This window comes from Dipodomys merriami, unplaced genomic scaffold, assembly GCF_024711535.1.
Source record: "Dipodomys merriami isolate MVZ:Mamm:240054 unplaced genomic scaffold, mDipMer1.0.p SCAF_8, whole genome shotgun sequence".
Classification (NCBI taxonomy): Eukaryota; Metazoa; Chordata; class Mammalia; order Rodentia; family Heteromyidae; genus Dipodomys; species Dipodomys merriami.
The window spans coordinates 15,343,461-15,367,709 of NW_027206401.1; the positions used below are offsets into that span (position 1 = coordinate 15,343,461).

The 24,249-nt window shown below is 40.9% G+C and overlaps 1 protein-coding gene across 7 annotated transcripts in view; it reads right to left on the bottom strand.

The window, feature by feature from the left end:
* Positions 1 to 24,249, bottom strand: part of Utrn (utrophin) — a 427,285-nt gene that overhangs the window by 256,301 nt on the left and 146,735 nt on the right. For all 7 annotated transcript variants that reach the window (XM_070010729.1, XM_070010724.1, XM_070010730.1 and 4 more), the window contains 10 exons: positions 22,698 to 22,811; positions 21,911 to 22,066; positions 17,461 to 17,631; positions 15,527 to 15,706; positions 12,900 to 13,034; positions 10,441 to 10,590; positions 9,179 to 9,340; positions 8,282 to 8,410; positions 7,141 to 7,314; positions 4,706 to 4,861 (listed from right to left, as the gene is read on the bottom strand). In XM_070010729.1, coding sequence (XP_069866830.1) covers positions 4,706 to 4,861; positions 7,141 to 7,314; positions 8,282 to 8,410; positions 9,179 to 9,340; positions 10,441 to 10,590; positions 12,900 to 13,034; positions 15,527 to 15,706; positions 17,461 to 17,631; positions 21,911 to 22,066; positions 22,698 to 22,811 — 1,527 coding nt within the window. The remainder of the gene's footprint in view (positions 1 to 4,705; positions 4,862 to 7,140; positions 7,315 to 8,281; positions 8,411 to 9,178; positions 9,341 to 10,440; positions 10,591 to 12,899; positions 13,035 to 15,526; positions 15,707 to 17,460; positions 17,632 to 21,910; positions 22,067 to 22,697; positions 22,812 to 24,249) is intronic.

A 24,249-nucleotide genomic window follows, 5' to 3' on the forward strand; every position in this document is an offset into this window, starting at 1 on the left:
ACATTTTCTTGATCCATTCATCTACTGAGGAGCATTTGGATTGGTTCCATATCTTAGCTATGATAAATAATGATGCAATAAACATAGTTGTGCTGGTAGCTTTAGTGTGGTCTTGTCTGTGATCATTTGGGTAAATGCTAGTATATGTATGAGACAAGCAGAAAAGTTCAGAAAAGTTGATGTTAGGTGAAATGAACCCCAAGTTAAGTATTCAAATGTTTTTTCTTTCATGCGATTGTTTCTAATATATTTATTTTTTTAACTTTTATTTATTTTTTATTGTGAAAATACCCCCCCAACCCTCTCCACCCCACCCCCACCAATGTTGTAAATTCATTTCGACATAACAACTTGTATTTCTCATGGTTGCAATGGGTCCACCTGTATCCTTACTTAAACGACTTGTTTTTTCCCCTTCCTCTCTACAAATCATATGGACAACAAATACAGTGAAAGCATGGGTTATACTGTGGGGGTTTCTAATATATTTATAAGATGATTTCTTTGTTGCTTTGTATGTCCCTCCCCCACAGTATAACTGCTGCTTTCACTGTATTTGATGCTGGTATAATTTGTGGAGGGGAAGGGCAAAAACAAATCGTTTAAATAGGGATACAGTTAGATGAGTCATTATGTTGAAAAACAAACTTTACAACTTTGGCCGAGGCGGGGAGGGGGCGGGAAGGGAGGGAGATGGAAGGGATGGGAAGGGGAAACAAAGGAGGAGGCAACAATAAGAAATGTACTCATTACCTTGCCCATGTAATTGTAACTCCTCTGTAAGGTATTTCCACAATTAAAAAAAAAATGAACAACAACAAAAAAAGAATCCTTACAATGAAAGAACTTTTTTTTTTTGCATGCTCACAGAATTATAGTGATTTGCAGAAAAAGTAGCATTAAGTCCACAATGTCATGTTTTACAACTACATAAAATACTGTATGACTCGATAACGAGAATATGTGATCCTTATTTTTATGCTGCCCTTGTCATTGAAGTAACAGTGGTCTCATCGTACAGTATCTATGGCTTGTTAAGAAATAGCCCAGTAAAGCAATGAACAGGTCACAAGCACCTCTGTGATAGGCCTTGCTCTCTCCACTTTCTTCATAAGGGAAATGAAGCTAAAGGACATTAGAGCCAAGGAAAAGGGCCTGGGTTAACCTTTTACCTTCCATATTGATATTCCCAAACCAGAAGCCATCAATGCCAGCACAAAGCTGAGAAGACACCACCAGATGTAAATATTGGTCTACTTGTTTGGATGAGCACACAACTGATAATAACATTTATATGTTCTTATCACAGGGACAGAGAAGAGTCCTACAGGAAGTGAACTTTTCTCTTGATAAAAATGACCTGAAGATCACATTTTGTTAAGTAAGTACCATGGGGTAAAAACTGGCTTCTTTCACCACTCAGTTCAATTTCACTCTTCCATAGTTCAAGAAATGATGGTTATTAAAGTCCCTCTTACAAGTATAATAATTTTGTCATGGAATGTAATTAAAATGCATGATTCTAAATTAATAGCCCTTCAATGCTGACTTTAGAAGACAAATAATTGAATTCTACTAAAAGATATTATGTATTTAGATAATATTTATCTGACTCTGACATGCCCAGGCAAAAACACAATTATCGTAAAACTTAATGCCACTTGAGATTTGTAGGGACTGGGAAGAATCATTTGCAGTTCAACCTGTATCAATTTACACTTTTCTCAGTATAATCAATGCATTTTAAAAGGTACTATACCATGAATTAAGCTGTATGAAGTCATAAATCTTTTACCATTTATCCTTTTTCCCTCTTGAAAATGCAAGCACTTCCCCTAAACAAGAATCACTTCTACCAGCTATTAAAGACCACTCTCCAATGTCTCTCACTTGCATGTACAGCCATGCACACATATGAACACACACACACACACACACACACACACACATACACACACACACACACAAACATATCCCTCCTTTTTCCCTTCCCCTAAGACCCTCCTCTATCCACTTCTTCCATTCAAATCCTTACAGCCATTTTCTGACAGTGTTGGCTCCATTTTGTCTCTTCTAACACATTCGGCAAGTTAGGACATCTGACTTCTACCCACCCACCCCCACTCCACAGACACTCCCTTGCTAAGTTTAATAAGGAAGACAAAACAACAAATACCAAGCACACTTGTAAGTGTGCTCCATTCTCTCTCTAGGCAATGGCATCCTTCCTGAAGACTTTAACCACTACCTTCATATACAGGAGTTGCTAAGTCCACCTCTTTGCCCAAATTATTCTCCTGAGTTGCGTGTCTGTCTGGACACTTGCCATCTCCAGTTATCTCTCTCCAACAGGCTCAGAGTGTCAACGTACCCAACGCAGGCTTATAGTTTCTGCATATCCCTGCCTTTCCTTCCAGCCACCCAGTGTTCCAAGGATCCCACCATGAGCTTCACGAAATCATAAAGCCTAGGAGTCTCCTACTCTTCCACTCCCAAAGCTAATCCTCACAAAGGCTACAGAGAGCAATTCCTATGCCGGCCTGCAGTCAACTTACGCATCTCCATTGTCCACCATCTCTAAGCCACCCTGGTCTCTCATGAGGAATCCAGCCCTTCCTGGCTGGTCTACTCCTATCCAATCCCCATTCTCTGCAGCTCACTCTCCAAACTGCAGGGAGTGGCCTTCTACAGAGCTGATCTGTGCGTATTACCCTCCCTACTAAAAATTCAGTAGGGTTTAAACTTTTACCCTACAAACACAACAGGAATTGGGCCTGGCCCCATGATGCTCTCTGCACTGACTGTCTCTAATCACACAGACATACCACCTTCCCTCCTACCACAGGGTCTTTACACACTGTTCCTTCATAAGCCTCAAAAGCAAGCCTCTGCTTATCCCAACCATCCTTCAGATCTCAGCATCACCGCCTCAGGGAAGCTGGCCTAACCCAAGAATGGACCTAATTCCCTTTTATTCATGTTTTAAAGTCCCAAATGCCTGCCTTCAGAGCACTTCAATTGGCACCTTGAAATAACTTCCCATGAATAACTTAACACCGTCTTCCTCCACAGCCCGAAATTCGTTGACATAAAGATAACTTGTTTTTCCTTCCTCTGAGCTCCACTGCCTGTGTCAAACCTGACACACAAGAAAGTCTTCATTATGCCGAATGAGAAAATTCACTAACATGAAAACTGTCATCGTAACTACAGAATCAATCTGAAAATCAGCAAGGCCATTCTCAGCTCACCCATGCATTGTTCAACCAGTGGGGGGAAAACACTACTTAAAAAAAATCGTTCCAGCCACATAAGATCAGAAAGAAGCTCCAAAGATAACTGTTCAGATGTATCATGCATCAAAATGTTTTCAACCAACAACGTCATCCTGCAGAATGAGGTAGGGAATGCCTAGAGAAAGTCTGGTCTCTTCATCCTTACTGATTTTATTTGATCTTGTCCATATAAGGGAAATGGGATTTACTTAGGACGTGTATTGATTTTTTCTGGATTTTTTTTTATTATCCTTATGGAGTTGTACAAAGGAGTTGTCATTCAACAAGCAATTTATGAATACTGTGCATCTTGATCAGTGTTATTCCTTTCCACATTCTCACCTGCCCCTCCCCTTACTTTTCTTCATGTTTAAACTCTATGTATTGGATTTTTTTGCCATTTAATAAAGCAGATTATATGATCTGTACCATCCCTTCAACATCTTCACCTTTCTTCCCCCACCCCTTCCCTATTTTTCTTAATTCTGTGGTATATACATTGAATTCTTGCCTGCATGCTCTCCCTCCCTCCTTGCAAGCACTCATTCCCTGGTACTTATTTTGTTGGGCTTTGGTTTAGTCTTTCTAAACTTACAGATTTTAAATTGGTAACAAAACTTCAGCTCTTTTGCCCTGGACTTAAGCAGAAATTTCAGTCTTAAGGAAAGCCAAAGTTGTTGCTATTTAATAATGGAAGAAGGATCCAAAATTTGCCTAACACATTCAAGATGATCAAGGTTTCGTGCCCCTGGCTCTTTTGTACACTAGTTCTGGACAAAGATCCTTCATGGTCAAGGACAATAACCCTGTTGTATCCCAGCAGTCACTCACAGGGAAATGTGACAATTCCAGCCTGAGCCCTCACTAAGGCGGCCAAAGTCCAGATTTTAATATCAGCTTCCTGTTTACCAGTTTCCTGATGCCTTAACAATTCTCAGTAAACTATTCCATTTTATATAGGGATGACTGTTTGGTAGAATTCATACAGGGACTATTATTTTGTGGCCTTTCCCCCATAATTTATGAAATGTCAGTAGCCACGGAAAGTATCAATAGAACTAACCTGGACTAAATGTTAAAAATGCATTTCTCTATAGCTAGTAGTCATTATATTACTAAGGAACTATTAAGCCAAACTTAAGGTATAGATATTAGTGTCATTAACCTCAAAGATGCATTTTCCAAAAAGTGAATTTTGAAATACACAAGAGGGCTTTGGGGAATTATATAATCACTTAATTACAATAAAAAATTTTCAAAACAAAGAGGGTTTACACTGGGACTCAGTGCAGGAGCCCATGTTTGTATGTGTGAGGCCCCAGATTCAGTCCCCAATCCAAAAATCAAGAACAGATAGATAACAGCTGTGAGAATACATAACACTAAGTAGAGCTGCAGGGGGGGGGAAGGGGTCATGTGGGCCACTTCACCTGTGCGCCCAGGTCATTGTAGAGGACCTTCAGGGAGGTCAGCTGCTCATCCATCCCCTTGGGGTTGTCTGTCTGCTGCTTCTGCACAATGTGTCTTCCGGTTTTGATGACCGTCTCCACTTCCAGCTTGACCTCACTCAAAGTTTTATACAGTTTCTTTGAAAACAAAAACAAAACCCTGTGATTAAAACCCTTTCAGGTGGTAAGCATTTCCAAACAGAGCTGGCACAGTTTGACAGACACCAAAACGCTGTACCTTCCTCAAATGTGGCTTGACGTTTGAACCTAATGATATCAAGGCTGTAACACTTTCTCAAACCAGGTAAGAAGTCAAGCTAATGGAGTGTATACTTGCTTCGAGCTCTCACAACTGTGTATGAAATGTTGGTGGAAGTACTTTGTAGTATACTATAAACATTTTTCCAACTAAAATGGGAGAAATATTAGGCCTAAAATTTGAAGGACCATTGTCAAACACTCCTATGCAGATCCTTCTTTGACCTCAGTGTGTGAATGTCTAGATTCCTGTATAATTTACCATGTCCGAATGTGTGTGTGTGTGTTTAATCATTCAGTGTGCTTACTTGTAGATGTATTGGAATATTCTAATTACCACAAATGAGGGAAAACATTCAGCCTATGTCTTTGACTGGCTTATTTTGTTTAATATAATTTTTTTCAAGTCTTTCCATTTCCTTCTGAAAGGTACAATATCATTCTTTCTGCTGGATGAGTAGAATTCCAGATGTGCATATGATTATATAAAATAATAGTTTATGAATTTGAACTCCAAGAAAGGAAACAAGAGACATTTTAGTTGTCACTGTTGCTGCTTTTCTTTTCTTTTCTTTTTGTCTTGTTTGTATTTGGGAGAGCAAAGGGGGGCACAGAAAAGGTTTTACAAAGATTGAACAAATACAACAGTGATACCCACCAGATACTATTTGGAAAATGAATAGGAGATCTTACGGGTGGGCATGGGAGGGAAAAACAGAGAGGGAGAGGAGAGAGGGGAGACATGGTTCAAAAAGAATTATACTCATTATTCATTACCTATCTATGTAACTGTAACCCCTCTATCAACTCTACAATAACAAATAAAAAAATTAAGATTAAAAAAAATTTGAATGGCCATCATGCATAAAATGATACTCTAGGTATAAAAGTAGTTTCACAGTAAAAGACAAAAAAAGTATGAAGAATTCATTTCAGACTTCTGCAGTCTAACAAGTGTCATTTGAAGTTTTCCATGATCCTCAAGCATCACACTAAGTCTAAGATCAGATCCCCCAGATATATTATTTTAAAATTTCTATTCAACTGAATTTCAAAGTTCAAAGCAGAGATAGTAAAAAGACCGCGTATATCCTTCCCTCCTTTCTCATCTTAAGTTTAAACTTTGATTTAAACTTTTATTTTTGAGCAAAGGAATCTTTTTTCACTATTCCTGCAGCCATTCTAAGTATAATTTCTTCTTCTACATGAAACAGAAGTTAAATTTTTTAACTTGCCTTGTAAAGGAATTGTTTTAATGCAGTAATATGCCTGACATTCATTCTAAATGTTGTCCTGCTACTTTAAATTTATAATTAGAAATTTGGCTTACATTCTGCTGAGCCTCCCTAACTTCATGCTATGATTAAGATGTCTCTTTGTTTTTTCATACATATTGTTTATATATGTTGAGTTTACATCCCTTACTTCAGCAGACTGCAATCAATTACTTTATTTTCTCCTTCCCCAGCCCTCTCTCTCTGGTGCTAGTAATGGGTTTGGGGGTTTGCTAGTACTGGGTGTGTTTTTTTTTGTCAGTCATGGGCTTGAACTCAGGACCTGGGCACTATCCCTGTGTTTTTTCCGCTCAAGGCTAACACTCTACCACTTTCAGCCATAGAACCTCTTCTCATTTTCTGGTGGTTAACTGGACATAAGAGTCTCATGGACTTTCCTGTCCGTGGCACTGAATCACAATCCTCAGATCTCAGCCTCCTGAGTAGTAGAATTACAAGGGTGAGCAACCGGCACCCACCAGTACGGGTTTTAAGCTCAAGGCCTCACACTCTAACATGCCCTTTGTCCTCATGGCAGACATTCTACCACTTAAACCACACCTTCAGTACCTAATTCTGCTGGTTAATTAAGTTTCTTGGATTTTGGGTGCCCAGGATGGCTTTGAACTACCATCCTCCAGGTCCCAGCCCCTTGAGTAGCTAGGATTACAGGCATGAGCCACTGACCACCAGCTCTCACTATCTCTTTTTGCTCTTATACTTTCCTTGGAAAGAAAAGCCCCCATTTCTGATTTCCTTATGTGTTCTCCAACATCAATGCCTGTGTGCAGCAAACTAGTCAAGGTCACATACAGAAAACAAGACAATAAGCCAGAATAACTTCGAGAAAGCTCTCTAGACCCATGAGTCCCCCAGCAGGCTTACCATACACTTGTCTAGGTGTGTCTGGATGACCTCAGGGTCCACGTCCTTCACCTCAAGGATGTGGAGCTCAGATTTCACACCAGCCAGTACACGCTGACAGTCCAGCATGCGCTGTTCAAAATTTGCAGGCTTCTGGAAGAGCTGAAATTTCGTGGACACTTCTCGAAGTTTCCTCTGTTGGCAGAAATGAAATGAAGAAGCAATTCACCTCAAAATGACAAATCTCTCTCACCAGTGGACATTAACATAACCCTAAATGAAATGAAAGCACCAGAGAATCATTCCAAATGAAGAAGCAAACCTAAAGGAACTCAAGAAGGTTATCCCCATTGTGTAAGTGAAGAGCACAGCTCAAAGTCATGAATTATGCAATACTCATAAGTCTCCAGCTTAGAAATAATGAAGGAAAGCAAGTCTCACTGGAATTTAGGTTTCATTAATTTTCTCGCCTGTTCAAACAGTATAGTGTAGGACCCTAGGATTCAAATGCCCTTCATCCCAAACTCAGAGTGAAAGTCAATGTCATATCAACCATAAAGGAACGACGTAAGCCAGGCACCACTGATTCATGCCTGTAATCCTTGCTACTTCAGAGGCTGAGATCTGAGGATCACAGTTCAATGCCAGCCCAGGAAGCCAGACAAAGCCAGACAGGAAAGTCTGTGAGACTCTCCAATAAGCTACCAAAAACCCAGAAGAAAAGCTATGGCTCAAGTAGTAGAACACCAGTGTTGAGCAAAATGGCTCAAAGACAGTACTCAGGCCCTGACTTCAAGCCTCAGGTCGGGCATTTAAAAAGAAGTTTTTTTTTATGAAAGAAAAAAAAGAACTATGGGAATCTGTATCACTCAGCCTACCCAGGGAGCTCATGGACTCTCAGATCTCAGAGACTCTGTATTAACAACTACAGTTGACAGAAAGCTGACTTCTAAATCGAGCTTACGCTCTCCTCTCAGTTCAGTTATAAAAGCAGATGTGCTATTTCTACACCCATGCAACAATTCATTTCTAATGTCCTGGAATGTAATAGACCTTTAATACCTCACATCTGTTCCACAGTCTATATCACACAAAATCTCCCAGTCAGCAACTCTTTTCTCCGCCATATTGAAAAGGCGAGAAAGTGCCTGGTCCTGGTTACCTGCAGCTGCTCCATCTGGCTGCCCCCTCTGCTGGTCCTTCCCTCCGGGAACACAGGGGGCTGGGAACGCAGATTCCTTCTCAGCTCCTCTAGAGTGAGCTCATGGGCAGAGATCTCTGCTTGGATTTTCTACCAAGAGATTAGGACAGAGAGAGGATACGGTTTCTTTAAAAAATATACAAAGAAATAAATCAGAAATTCCTCATAGTTTCGTAACATATCATACTGTATTCTATAAGGTTTAACAGGCTGACAATAAATATAATAACAATATGTGCCGGCATACTGTATGACACTATGTCTAGGTACATATTTGTTTGGGGTTTGACAGTTGACTGGTTATTTTTTTGTGTGTGCCAGTACTAGAGCTTGAACTCAGAACCTGAGCCCTATCACTTAGCTTGTTCATATAAGGGTAGTACTCTACCACTTCAGCCTCAACTCCACTTTCCATTTTTTGCTGGTTAATTGGATATAAAAGTTTCATGGACTTTCTTCTTGGCTGAGCTAGCTTCAAAAACAGGATCCTTGGATCTCAGACTCCTGAGTAGCCAGGATTACAGGCCTGAGTCACAGGTATCTGCATTAGGCACATTTTAAGGTCACAGGTATCTGCATTAGGCACATTTTAAGGTCTGCATGTGTTACTTCAAACACTGGCAACTTATTCCTAAATGAAGAAAATGTCCCCATTTCATAGCTAAGGAAACTGCAATTCTGAAATGTTAGCAATGGTCCAGGTCTCTCATAGGGAACAAAGGAACCAAAATCTAGGCATTGTTCCATGTGTGAGTCAACCATTCTTCCTTACACTAGCAAGAACGGTTCCTTGGCAGCAAAGGTAACTACCTATTTCCTTCTTCACAACTCAAAAGCTCACAAACCCCCAAGTGGTACCTGAGCTTCTTGCGGAACCTGGAAGGCATCAACCCTGTCCGTCAAGTAGTTGGTGAGCTGTTTATCCAGCTCCCCCAGGCTCTCCTGCAGCACCTGAAACATGTGATCAGTTTCTCGCAGGACCTGCAGTTGCTTTTCCAAAGAAATCTGCTTGCTCTCCGCCTGCAAAGGGACAAATTGTTAGTCATAAGTTGTTCAACACAACAAATTTTCCAGCCACTAAGACTAAAGAAGCACTAGTTCAAGATGTTAGCCTTCCTGATAAATAACTGTACATAAAGGTGAAAATGTCCTACTAGTACATTGTCCCTAGCAATGGACTTACTAATTTATACTTATTTCTATGTATGATGACAAAAATACCAAAATGGAAAGATTTCCTATAGGGCACAAGAAAGAGCATATCAAATTTTGTAATTCTGTAACTCTGGAGTATTTTTAAACATGACCGATACCTATCAATAGAATAAACATCAGAATCTATTTGTTTTTCCAAGTTGAAAATAAGTTTGGCCATTAGCACCTATGTGTTTAATCCTATTTGTTAATTTTTTTAAATAAAGATTGATGTTATCCATGGTCTAAATATTAGTTTTCTGATTTAGCATGAGTTTAATGGTATCTAATATCTATACAGCCTTCCTAACAGAGCAATATCCTACCATTTCAACAACTGATTTGAATGTACATCCAAAGATAAAAATCTAGATTCAAACTAAGACCATGGCTTTCATACTAGTTTATGTTTAATTCTGACAGGCCTAATATTTACAAGGATAATACAAGTTATTACTCTTCTATACAGCAATGAGATTTTTAAGGCAAACTGAAGAAGCCTCAAAGCCAATGGGTTTTGTGTGTGTGTTGTGTTCTTGTTATTTGTTTTAAATCATCAAATTCTGTTTATCTCCAAAGTACCAAGTCAATTCTTCCCTTCTTAGCACTGTAAAGACTGCATGCCCCCATTAAAGTTAGTTAACTTAAACCAACTTAAACCACTTAAACCAACTTCAAAGCAGTAACTAGCCTCGATCAACTCCAGATGTTACCAACCTGACTCAACATGGAAGCTCAGTATGACTTGAAAGCTTCGGACCAGCTCCAAATCACAAATACCCAGTCACCAAGATATACTGTACTCATAAACTCACATCTGAAATTGAAACCCCTTTGTACAACTACTTAAACATAATATAAAGTTATGTATATAAAAACTAAGATGAGTAACACACCATCACACGCATGCACAGCCCAGTCCTTACCAGGTGGCTTAGCTCTTCATAGCGGCTGTTAAAAGCCTCCAGTTTCTCACTGATTATGTCATCCAGGATTCCACCATCAATCAGAGTCTGCCCGAGTTCCCGAATCTGGGTGCGATTATCTGCTGGGTGGCGTAAAACTGATTCCAAAGACTGGACCAGGGGCAAGGGAAAAAAATGTTATGTTTATTAATGTGAAATGCATCACAGATCCAAAATATGGCATTCCTTTTTTGGGGGAAAAGGAGGTGGGTCTTGGGGTTGAACTCTGGGTCTGGGCACTGTCCCTCAGCCCTTTAGCTCAAGGGGAGCACTCTACCACTTGAGCCACAGCACCACTTCTGCTTTTCTGGTGGTTAATTGGAGATAAGAGTCTCATGGACTTCCCTGCCTGGGCTGGATTTGAACTGCAATCCTCAGATCTCAGCTTCCTAGGTAGCTAGGATTACAGGCATAAGCAAGCTACAGGTGCCGGGCTGACTTTCTTAAAACACTTTCTAAAAACTTAAGGGATACTACCAGGAAATAAATCAATGTCTAATCCACAAAGTGAATCATATCCTACTAATTAATACATTTATGAAAGTGAAAAATCAGTATGACTGAGAAATTATGATTTCATAAAAGTAGTTCCAACAATTATCAATTATTTGAGAAATTCTGGATAAGACAAAGTTTAAAAGCAGAAACAGCTCCATACAAATAGAATCTGAGGGGCTGGGAAGGTGGCTCAGTGGTAGAGCGCTTGCCTTGCATGCATGAGGCCCTGGGTTCGATTCCCCAGCACCACATAAGCAAAAAGGAAAAAGCCAGAAGTGGCGCTGTGGTTCAAGTGGTAGAGCGCTAGCCTTGAGCTGAAGAGCTGAGGGACAGTGCCCAGGCCCAGAGTTCAGGCCCCATAACCGGACCCAAAAAAAATTAAGAATATGGATTAGTTCATTCCTATTTTGCAGATGGGAAAACTGAGAGAAATAACTCCAAAAAGTTAAATTATCTTCCCTTTCTTTAGTCAGTAAAAGGATGAGCTAAGAATCCAAAGACTGCCCAACACTATTATGACTCCACAGCCTGTGACCCAATGGGCGGCATGCCAGTGCACATGCATAGTAAGAGTAGCAACAATATAGCAAGAACTTAAGGAGACACATACAAACTGCTTAAAAGTATTTATCTTAGAATATGTCCTATACTCTTCTCTAGCCTCCTTATTTTATAATGTATTTATATTAACTCATATTAGGAAACTGGGGGGGGGGGGTAACTAAGCTTCCACTATTGTTCATGCTCTCGGCTTCTGTGTCTGCTCGGGTGGAGACGTGATCACTTTTCCCCAGCATCCCGGCCCTCCCCTGGGATGCCACCACCCCAGCTCACTTACTGCTGACCTTCACTTCCGCCAGCCATTCAGTCCCCACACTGTGTCACTACAATTTAGAAAGCATATCCTCCACTGCTCTCTATACAATGGCACTGTAATTCCCATAAGAAACAGGAAAGGGGGGGGAGGGGGCCACGCCTGTAATCCTAGCTGCTCAGGAGGCTCGGACCTAAGATTCAAGGTTCAAAGCTAATTTGGTCAGGTAAATCCCTGAGACTCTTATCTCCAATTAACTATAAAAGGGGGGTAGGGGAGTTGATAGAGTGGTAGCCCTGGGGGGAGGGGGAGAGGAGCACAAGGACAGTGCTCGGGCACCGAGTTCATGCCGGGAACAAAAACAGTAATAATGAAAATAAAGAACCAGTATCAAGCTATCCTATATGGCTGGTGGTAACTAAGCAGCAAGCAAGAATCCTCCATTTCTTGGTCCCTGGGAGCATGAACGTAGCTTGGATTGCAAGCTGTCACCTCTATTTCTATACTCACCAGCCTAAAGTTAGTAACCTTTCACATCCAAATGTAACAGACTAAACGTCATGATGGGCAAGGCGGTGCCATATGTAAAGTGTATAAGGAGACATGAGAGAGCCAGGAGCTGGTGGTTATCACCTGTAATCTTGGCTACTCACAAGGCTGAGATCTATGGACCACGGTTCCAAGCCTGCCTGGGCAGGAATGGCTGTGAAACCTTTATCTACAATTAGCCTGCAAAAAAGGTCAGAAGTGGAGCTGTGGTTCAAGTGGTACAGCACCAACCTCGAGCAAAAAAGCCAAGCAAGAGCATGAGACCCAGAGTTCAAGTCCCAGAACCAGTACCAAAAAAAGGGAAAAGAGATAAGAGAGCAGCTTCCTAGTAACATAACCGAGACTGGCAAATCAACTAGACCCCACTGGAGAACTTTCCTGTGCTTAAAAGGCACTGTCCCCTTTGGCTCCCCAAATACACTAAGTCGGCAGGCTGTTAGAAACATCAGGCTACGAAGGAGAAAGCTACTGAGGAAGCAGACGGCCTCATCTTTCCTCATCTTAATACATGTGCCCTCATCAAGACAAAAATAAAGGCCACCAGGGCACAGGCGCCAACCTCCAGGGCTTCGCTGACTGCATCTGTCCTCTCTGGCAGGTCCTCTGTGCTGCGCACGCGCTCTTCCAAAGTGTTCAACCACGTGGTCTCAAGATCCAAATAGTGAAGCAGCTCGATCCAGCAAGACCAGACTTCCTAGAGTGCATGCAGGGAAAATTAAAATCAGACAGGAAACCATGTCGAACACAAAGCCTGTGAAACTGCGAATAAGAAGCCTCTCCTACTTGCTGGGTGCTTGTGGCTCACACCTGTAATGCTAGCTCTTCAGGAGGCTGAGATCTAGGATCGTGGTTCAAAGCTACTTGAACAGGAAAGTCTGTGCAACTCCTATCTCCAATTAACTACCAAAAAACCAGAAGTGGCACTGTGCCTCAAAGTGGTAGAGTGGTAGACTTGAGCTAAAATAGCTCAGGGGCAGCACTTGGGCCCTGAGTTCAAACACAAGAACCAATACAAAAGAAAAACAAGAAAGAAGAAAAATATTTCCTCCCATCAATTTTTTTTTTTGTCCAGTCATGGGGCCTGAACTCTGGGCCTGGGCGCTGTCCCTCAGCTCTTCAGCTCAAGGCTAGCACTCTACCACTTCAGCCACAACACCACTTCCAGCTTTTTCTGCTTATGTGGTGCTGAGGAATGGAACCCAGGGCCTCATGCATGCAAGGCAAGCACTCTACCACTGAGCCACCTTTCCAGCCCCTCATAATTATTTTTATGTTATTTATTTTGTCACCATGGAAAGACTCACTCACATACATGTACATTTATACCTCCATATTCCACAGAGGAGAAACATTTCTGAGGAAGAACTTCCCTCAGAGCCTCTGGCTTCTATTCTCTTTCAGATCGACCACCTGAGCACAGGTAGATCCAAACCTGTGCCCCATCTGACCTCTACAGGCCACAACAGGGCTCAGCATATTTTTCTTCAGAAACAGACAAAAATATTTAAAGCCTAATAGTCTACATTTGGGCTGGGTCACAGATTCATCGGATAAGGGTAGATGGACGAGTGAGTACACAAAACACTCTTCAGTAATGAAACAAAAACAAGACACAACTTAGCTTTGAGTCCTCAGGCATGAAATGCTTACCCTTGGCTTAAGAGTAAAAGAAATAAGAAGTTGCTAGTCCCCCAATTTCAAAACTGCAAAAAGCAGGCTAGGGCATCAGCTCAGATGCAAATCAATTTCCCTTTTCTCAAAAAAAGAGATGACAGAATCACTGCCACAGGGCAAAAATATCCCTAAGTACCTTTCTTACTAATCCTAATTATACATGTTTATCTCAGCATAGCACAGATTCAGAGCAAACAAGCAATGATTGCCTCTGCCATTCTTGGATCATTTCAGGGTTTAACACCATCTAATCATTCATTGCAGGCTGAAACAAATGGTCATCCACTAATATACTTTGCTATCACCATAGGACATAACAAAAGTTATATTCTTATGAAGACCACTAAGCAAACACTATCTTAGTAAAATAATCTCATTGAACTATCTCTATCTAAAATATAATAGAGGGCAAAAAAAGATTTATTGGAGATCCAGTGAAATGGCAGCATACAAGAGTTCTTTCTTTCACATGAGTAACTTTAGACACTACTCAAAATGCAACACTTCACAGGGATTTCTATGGACTCACTGCAAAGGGAAATAAGGGAATATAAACACATGTGTGTGAGTTTGCTTTCACGTCACTGTGACAAAATACTGGATATAAAAAAATATATTGGACAAGTTGTCATGTCCAAAACGAGCTTTACAACGTCGGGGGGGGGGGGGAAGGGGGGAAGGAGAAGGATTGGGATTGGGGGGAGGGGGGAGGCTGGGAAGGGATGTGAAGGGTAAACAAAAGGAGGAGGCTGCAATGCTTGGTAAGAAATGTACGCATTATCCTGCCCATGTAATTGTAACCCCTCTGTACAGTATGTTCACAATTAAAAAAAAATATATTGGAGCCAAGAGCTAGTGGCTCACACCTGTAATCCTAGCTACTCAGGAGGCTTGAGATCTGAGGATCACGGTTCAAACCCAGCCTGGGCAAAAAAGTCTGTGAGACTCTTATCTCCAATAAACCACTCAGAAAACTGGAAGTGGCACTGTCGCTCAAATGGCAGAGCGCTAGTCGATAGATAGATAGGTAGGTAGATAGATAGACAGATAGATAGATAGACAGACAGACAGACAGACAGACAGACAGACAGACAGACAGACAGACAGACAGACAGACAGACAGACAGACAGATAGATAGATAGATAGATAGATAGATAGATAGATAGATAGATAGATAGATAGATAGATGAGAAAAGATTTCTTATTCACAGTGTCAGAGGTTTCGGTGCTGGGGGAAGGGAGTGGTGAAACAGACCAAGAAGCAGAGGCTTGCTGTGTGTTCTGCAATATGGGAACCTTGCAGATCATCTAACATGCCCAGTGACTTGCTAATTAACCTCTGACAATTTAAGACAGATCTACATCTCCTTTTTAAAATTAAAACAAGAATCTTTTTTCATTATTATCAATATATTTTTATTCCCTGAAGATATTTTATGAACCCATTTTTGGATTTTAAAGAAAATTAAGGTTTTCCTCAAGACACGTGGGGGGGCGGGGTGAGTTCCTACCTCCAGTGTGTGGCATTTTCCTCGAATTCTATTACAAAGAAGCTGGTAATTCTCCAGCACTACGTTCAGCTCAGATGTCAGCTCCTGGCCACCAGAGGGCACCTTGGCAGCTAATAACTTGATATTGTCCTTGAGAATTTTCACTCTCACCTCCTTCTGCAACACGTCCTCTTTTGCTCTCTGCTCCAGGAAAGAGAGAAATTAAAAGATGTTTCTCTGAAACCAATTTTGTTCTTGAAAAAAATATAGTAACTAAGCCAAAATGAAAACTCTATAGGACTTGAATTGTCTAACTGGAATATGAATTAATCACTGCTGGCTTCCTTGCTTATTTGTTTTGAGTCAGGGTCTTATGATACAGCACCGACTGGCCTCAAACCCATGAGGTGAAATCCTCATGTCTCCATCTCCCAAGTGCTAAGATTATACATATGTTCCACCGTCCTTGGCTACTAAAATTTCACTTTTCTATTTTCCAATGTACAGTCTCCACACACATTTTCATTTAATGACCCCAGTGTTGCCACTCAAGTTATTTAAATTTAGCATAGTATCTAATTTAAATACATCTGAAAATGTGTTTACTTGTATAAAATGTTTTCATATCCTGAGTTTCATATTTTAAAAAAATAGGTGAATTCATTTCAATGGACATATTAGTCTGGAATGAATGAATCTTCACAAATACTACAGGGGTTCGATAGTTGAAGCACTGTGGTAGATGTCCTTCAAAAGGTCCTATAAATAACTTAAAGACTTTTTTCTTCTTAGCACATAGGTGCATCCCTTCTAATAATGTCAGCACCTCAGATAAGATGCTATTACACTGGACCAGTCTGATGCTGAAAGAGCTGCTTCCTGACTCTGTGTGGTACACAACGTGAACACACTCCCATCAAGCAAATCAACCTCAAGCAGATTTGCCTGGCCCTCGGAGCTTTCCCTCCTGCTTAATGGACTTCAGCTTGTTCAGGGTGGGAGAAAGTAATTTAAGTATAGTTGCTTTTAAATTCCTAATGACTGTTTGGAAAATTAAAAATAAATAGAAAGTTTCCCAGCCAAGGGTGTTAATCTCATTTTTTTTTTGTGCTCTCAACTATAATGATTTTTAAAGAGAGAGAAAAAGTACAAAATTCGAATGCCCTTGTGTGAGCTGGGTACCAGTGGTTCACGCCTGTAATCCTAGCTATTCAAGAGGCTGAGATCTGAGGATTGTGGTTCAAAGCCCACCTGGGCAGGAAAGTCCATGAGACTCTTATTTCCAATTAACCACCAGAAAGCTAGAAATGGAGCTGTGGCTCAAGTGGTAGAGAGCTAGCCTTGAGCAAAAGAAGCTCAGAAGTAGTGCCCAGGCCCTGAGTTCAAGTCCCAGGAATGGCACACACAAAAAAGTGCACTGTTGTTTAATCTTATTTAAATAAACAGCCTTTAAGACAGTATACTTTAAGGCTTGAATACTCTAGAACAGTTGAAGCAATGCTGGAGGTTTAGGACAGGAGCCCTTTTACTGTATATAAAAAGGGAGAGGGTTCAAGATTATTGACACGGGAATGGAAGTTTACAGGAACTCCAGCCCATGAGCACAGCTGACATCCTCACCCATGCTCCCCCCAACACTCTCCTCTCCCGCTCAGGACAGTCAGGGTTTGCATGAGCCCTGTCCTGGCCGCCTGCAGAAGTCTGGAGACGTCAATGGACTGGCAAAGTCTCTTCACTTACCGAAGTGATTCTTCATGAAAACAGTAAGCCCTGAACATCGCTAAATGGAGCCAGGTGTAGTGGGACAGTATCCATGCCAGATCTTGGGAGGCTGCGGCAGGTGCCCCAAGCTACACAGAGGGGCGTGGATGTGTGAGGTGATGTGGACACAGGGCTCATTACAAAGTGAGGAAAAGAAGGTCCACGGTAAGTTCAACTGCTTAGCCCAGGCTCACCTTCATTTCATCCACAGCACCCTCCAGCTCTTCCGGCGACTTGTACTCAAAGTCCCGCTCCAGATATTCCTCCTCCGCCTGGCTCATCCACTCCTGCATCTCCGCCAAGTCTTTCTTCAGGTTCACTGCTTTTTCCTGACTTTCACTCAACCTGTTCTTCTGAACAGCAATCTAGAAGGGCAAAGCCATTCCCTCACATACACAAACTGGAACACATGCAGTGTTAGCCCTTAGGCTTTAGTATTTAAAGACACTGTAATGATGTCCCACAAAGTGGTGGATGTTTGCATAGTCAGATAAAATTCTTATATATTTGGGGATGATACTGGAGCAATTATCACTCATGAAAATGTCATCACAGGAATTCTATCCCTCATTTGTGTATAGGAGCCTTATCAGGAAACAACTTTTCATTTTGAAAATGTGTAATTTTGACAGAGTAATTCCAGATATAGAATCTAGAATATAACAACAAGAGTATACACATAATAAATGTGCTGCAACACTGTTGATTAAGTTTCAAAACCCAGGACAAGATAAAAAAATTCATCTATTTTCCTTTTTAAACAGGAGTCCAATAAATATTTCACTTTTGAAGAGCAAGGTGGGCAGGAGGGATGACTTTGAAAGTTGTTCATGAGATGCTATGAAATAATGCACTATGCCAGATATGCACAAACAAAAACATTGGAAATTAGCATGGTGGGGCTGGGAGTGTGGCTGAGTGGTACAGTGCTTGCCTCCCATGCATGAAACCCTTGGTTTAATTCCTCAGTACCACATACACAAAAAAAGCCAGAAGTGGTGCTGTGGCTCAAAGTAATAGAGTGCTAACCTTGAGCAAAAGAAGCTCAGGGACAGTGCCTAGGCCCTGATTTCAAGCCCCAGGACTGGCAAAAACAACATAGCATGGTAATATATTAGGCATTTCTGAACCTGGGTCAACAGCTGCTTCAGAGAAATCTGGAAATAGTTTCAACTTCTCACCCAAACCACAAACCAACTTCCACTGTGAGAAGACACAGTAGCACAGGACGGTCCAATCCTCCCTTGCCAGAGTCAAACTCCTGCTCAGATGAAAGAGGATGTGGTGGCCACCTGGCCAGGGCTGGCATAGCTATAGAGCTGATGGAGACCAACGTCCAGAAGAGGAACAGGAGTAAGGGTGAAGGAACAGCAGTTCTCCTGTCTCCTCTCTCCAACCCAACTACGGTCCCAAAAATGAACATGGAACTATCCTCTGCCATATGTTGATGTTTTTCTTTTAAGTAAAATGTCAACATCTTTACCAGTCAATGAAACATGATCTTCTGGAACTAATCTAAATCATCATTCACACAACATGCAATGTGACACAACATGCAACATGTGTCTGTCTTCTAAGTACACTTCGTTTCTTTCCATACAGTTAGTCCCATACTTTGAGCCAAAGTGATTCTCAATGAATTCTGTGTTGTCAGAGGTGTCTGAGTTGGTAGATAGGGATTCATGGATGGATGGATGGACAGATACAGCAGAGAGATAGACAAACTGCCTTAGTCTTCATGCCACTTCCAAATAATATTCTCTATTTACTTCTTTAGAAACCAGACACTTCAAGCACATGCCAAGAGATTATAGAACACATGCAGCAATACAAATTTGGCTAGAATATGAGATGATAATAGCAAAAAGGTAATTTCTGAAGTTGGATAATGGCATGGTGGTTTTGTAGAGACCATCCTTATTCTTGAAAAAAACATACTATAATATTTCAGGGTAACATCGTGATGTGTGCAACTTCCTATCCAAAGAACATTTTGAAAACTGAGAAAAATAACTAAGTAAAAGAAACAGCAAATGTGATAAAACAGTCACAACCTGAAAACTCTCAGACTGTATCTATGGGAGTTCCCTGAAATCAATACTTCAGTTCTTCCTCACATCTGAGCATGTCCAAAATAGTGAAATTGGAATAAAACAACAAAAGCAAAGGAAAATATTAAATGACGCAAAGATAAATCTTTTGTGTGTAAACATGAGCTAAAAAGTGCTGTATTAAGACACGAACTATTTACAATGTGGCGTATAGAGACTGCATGCATTCTACTATTTTTTCTCTATTTTTCAACCCTATGTGGCTCACTCAGCTACACAGAACCCTCACTATCATTTCACTAAAGTAACTGAAGCCACACCCGATTCCCAGTATCAATACAGTGCTTTTCCCTCTAGTATGTTCTAGCACTTTCTACTACGTTCTAACTCAGTATTTTCTAACTGCGGTTGCTTTCTTCAGTATTAAAAATCCAGTAATAGCTCTCCTTGTTTAAACTAACAACAACAACAAAAAAGTCTGTTTGGATTCTCCATCTCCAGCACCTACCTCAGTCTTCTGCTACCGGGAAATGAGAAACATCTCACAGTTACTTGCCACTTCCCCTCAACATTCCCTAATACCCCTCCCTTCCTCACCACACCAGGAATCCATTTTCCTCCGGGTCATTAAAAGCTTTGTTTTGAAGGCATCAGCAATCCTCACCACGGAGCCCTGTCTCTGGGGCTTCACACCGCCCTGACCTTTCTTTCTTAGCATCCTTTAATTCCCAGGTCCTTAAATACTAAAAATTAAAAAAAAAAAAAAAAAAAAAAACACCACTTGCTTGTCTAAAAGTTTCTCACACATAGCTCTGGCCCAATGGAAAACATCATTTCCCCTGTGCCTCAGTCTCCGTCATTCCAGTGAAAGCACCACGGTTCATGCACAATAGAAGCTGTCCAAGGCGACTCAGCTGCCCCTGACCATTCATTTTTTTTCTCTTCCATCACAGATTGGACCACTGTACATGAATGCTATTCCTATTTTCAAGGTACAATCTAACCCAGTATTTCTCCTGACCTCCAGCACAACTTTCCAGTCCAAAAAGCTATCTATCTCTCTCTTCTGGAGACTATAATCACCCATGACTATTGTCCATCCTTTCATTTTGGCCTTCCCAAAGCAAACTGCCCAGACACCTTAACAGATCTATCAAATGCCACTATCAAATCTCTGCACAAAACTTCCAACTTGCCTGTCATCACACTTGAAAGAAAATTCAAAGTTTTTATCTCCAAGGATACAATGTGTAAGCCATTTTTAGTCTACCTTCAAATATTCCCACTTTCCAGCCTGCTGACTTCTCTAACTATATGCCAGCTACACTACCCTTGTTCTTTATGATAAACAAGTTTATAAGCACACACACACACACACACACACACACACACACACACACACACACACACACACACACACACACACACACACACACACACACACACACACACACACACACACACACACACCAGGCTTTAAAATGTGATTCCCCATGCCTAACTACCCTTGTTCTTTCTGGTAAATAAGTTTATAAGCCCCCACCACACACACACACACACACACACACACACACACACACACACACACACACACACACACACACACACACACACACACACACACACATACACACACACACACACACACACACCAGGCTTTAAAATGTGATTCCCCATGCCTAACTACCCTTGTTCTTTCTGGTAAATAAGTTTATAAGCCCCCACCACACACACACACACACACACACACACACACACACACACACACACACACACACACACACACACACACACACACACACACACACACACACACACACACACACACCAGGCTTTAAAATGTGATTCCCCATGCCTAAATTGTTCTCACTTGAACTCCACTTATTTATAAGTTTATAAGCCCCCACCACACACACACACACACACACACACACACACACACACACACACACACACACACACACACACACACACACACACACACACACACACACACACACACACACCAGGCTTTAAAATGCGATTCCCCATGCCTAAATTGTTCTCACTTGAACTCCACTTATTTTGCTCAGTTCTCTATTCTGAAACTGAGATAATCTCAGTTTATCTGAAATAATCCACCTAAACATAACACTTGGCTATTCCACCTGATAGCATTCATTATTCATCTGCCTGACTAGAACACAAGCCCTCTTAAGAGGAAGAATTCTCCCTGTCCATTGCTTTTCTCCAATGACTAATGATGTAGGACAGTGGGTGCCAATTAAAACGTAGGACTCATCAACTGATTAGTAAGTATGTGCTGGATAAATCATTAATGTACTAGATAACATACTCAAGTGTACTAAGAGGCCCGGCAAGTGTTCTGAGTGTGTAAGTTACATTGAAAGCAAAAGGAAAGGATAAGTTCTGGGACAAATTAAACAAATAGTACTTATACTTGATTTTTAAAAAACCATAGGTTCTTGCTCCAACTTTCTACACATGTCATAGTTATCCCACTAGATAGATCATAAAAATCAGGTTTGTTGGTGAAGAGACACCAGCATCTCCATACCCTGGAGAGCACAGATGATTACTTTGATGCACTCACCTCCTTGCTAAATTTCTCCAGTTGGGTTTGGCAGTCAACTAGTCTTGTCTGCACCCAAGTTTTGATTCCAGAAATTGGACAGCTTCGAAGGTTAGTCTCTATTTCTTTCATGTTTTTCAGAGACAATTCAATTGTTTCTATTTCATTGGCAAAGGCCTGAAAACATAAAATGAGCCAGGCTAAGTTTATTCCTATGTAAGTGAATGACATAATTATAGTATGACTGCCTGGATCCCTGCAAATATTATCAGAACAGGCTGCTTGGAGTCACAACTTCCAACTACTTAAGAAAAACTGTGTCTTAAATTCACTTCACCTGGGTACTTCATATAGCCATCTTCTAAATTAGACTGGAAATACTTGACTCTCAGTGGGGAACAGTGCTTTTAATTAACTTCGAGAAGCCTGATGATTTCCCAAAGCATAAATTGCATGCAGTATTACTGGCAAATTTCATTTGTTAAGTATGTTTTTCCTAAAGCCTCACCATGTGGTATAAGCAATACACCATTGGTAAGCATTAGGCTAAGATGGCATTATAATACAAAACAGCAGCACCTAAGAAACTAAAATAAGTCTTGTTCTCATGTCATCAATTCTATAACAAGGCAAAAGATAAAAATATGAACATCTGCCATTCTTTTATTAACTATAAAGCTACAATGGTTTTATGATAAAAAGATTTTATCTAGGGTTCAAGACCATGTCACATTCTACCCATTTCAATAATAGCAAATAATAAAGAAAATGTGATTTGTTCCATCAGGCTGACTGGAAGAGAACTCACAGCACACTGGCCAAGCTCCCGCTGGAGACCTGCGACATCCCCTTGGGCAGCCTGCTCTTTTATTAAGAAGTCTTTCACTCCTTCTGTCCACTTCTCGATGACTTCTGAATCAGCCTATAACAAACACAATAGCAGAGGGGGATATTACTCCCTGACATTTAACCCACGTTTCTCCATCCATGGCTACAAGAGAAAAAAAAGCAACTTTGCAGACTCTGATAGCATCATTCTCATTTACTTTATTTCTCTTTTTAAGCCCCTGAACTTGGAAAAGAATGACTTTCATCATATTGGATGAAAATTCTCCAAAGATGATGAACAAGCTTTGTGGGCATTGTCTAAAACTTAAAACACTTCAGTGAACTGTGCTTTTTTTTTTTTTTTTTCACTTAAATTGCAATGTTGATGACTGAAAATTCAGAGCAGATGGGGGGGGGAATGCTTTTCTGAGTATAATCAGATTTTGAGAAAAAAGAAAAAACTTTTGCCATTTTAATAATGTAAAATAAGTTTGCTCTAGCTGGGCGCTGGTGGCTCACGCCTGTAATCCTAGCCACTCAGGAGGCTGAGATCTGAGGATCGTGGTTCAAAGCCAGCCCGGGCAGGAGAGACTGTGAGACTCCTATCTCCAATAAACCACCAGAAAACCGGAAGTGGCGCTGTAGCTCAAGTGGTAGAGCGCTCACCTTGAGCTGAAGAGCTGAGGGACAGCGCCCAGGCCCAGAGTTCAAGTCCCATGACCGACCAAAAAAAAAAAAAAAAAAAAAGTTTGCTCTTTCCATTGGCTACTGGAAGCAGGAAAATAAATAACGTAGGAAATGTTATTTAAATGAAGGAAATATAAAGGTTGTTTTTAGTCCTGACCCTGAGTACTATTTTTTTCAATTCATTTATTGTTATTGCAAAGATGATATACAGAGCGGTTACAATTACGTAAGTCAGATAAAGAGTACATTCCTTTCTGAACAATGTCACTGCCTCCCTCCCTCTCTCCCAGGTTTTCCTTCCCATCCCCAGCCACAAGTTGCATAGTTCCTTTTCAACAAAGTGTCCAGTGACTGCCACTGCTGCATTTGTTCACCCTTTGTCCCTCCATTTCTGTGACCTCCCCCTTACCCAAAGAAAGACAAATGAAGAGACAAAGAAAAAAGGGAAAAAAACTCCTTGTTTTCATTTCCTGGAATTCATTTTGAGAAATATTATATATTACATGATCAGATGCACACAGCTATTTTTTTTCATCTGAAAACCCCAAATCACACACTACATGGTTGTATTTTTTTTCACCCAATATTTACCAGCACCTACTCTATGTGTGTGACCCTGGGGTCCAATGACAAATGAGAAAGCAAATATTTTGCAGGGGGAAAAAGAGCGAGACTTCAGAGATGTGGTCATATAAAAATGGTGACTTAAAGAATGCAAAAATAAACCAAATTTCAGCCCAACACTGTGGGAGAATCATTTCTTTCTAAGCCTTCCCACTCAAGCATTGTTTATCCTGCCTGTTAACCTCCCTTGCATGTTCTTAATTTCTTGTTCACTTCTAAAA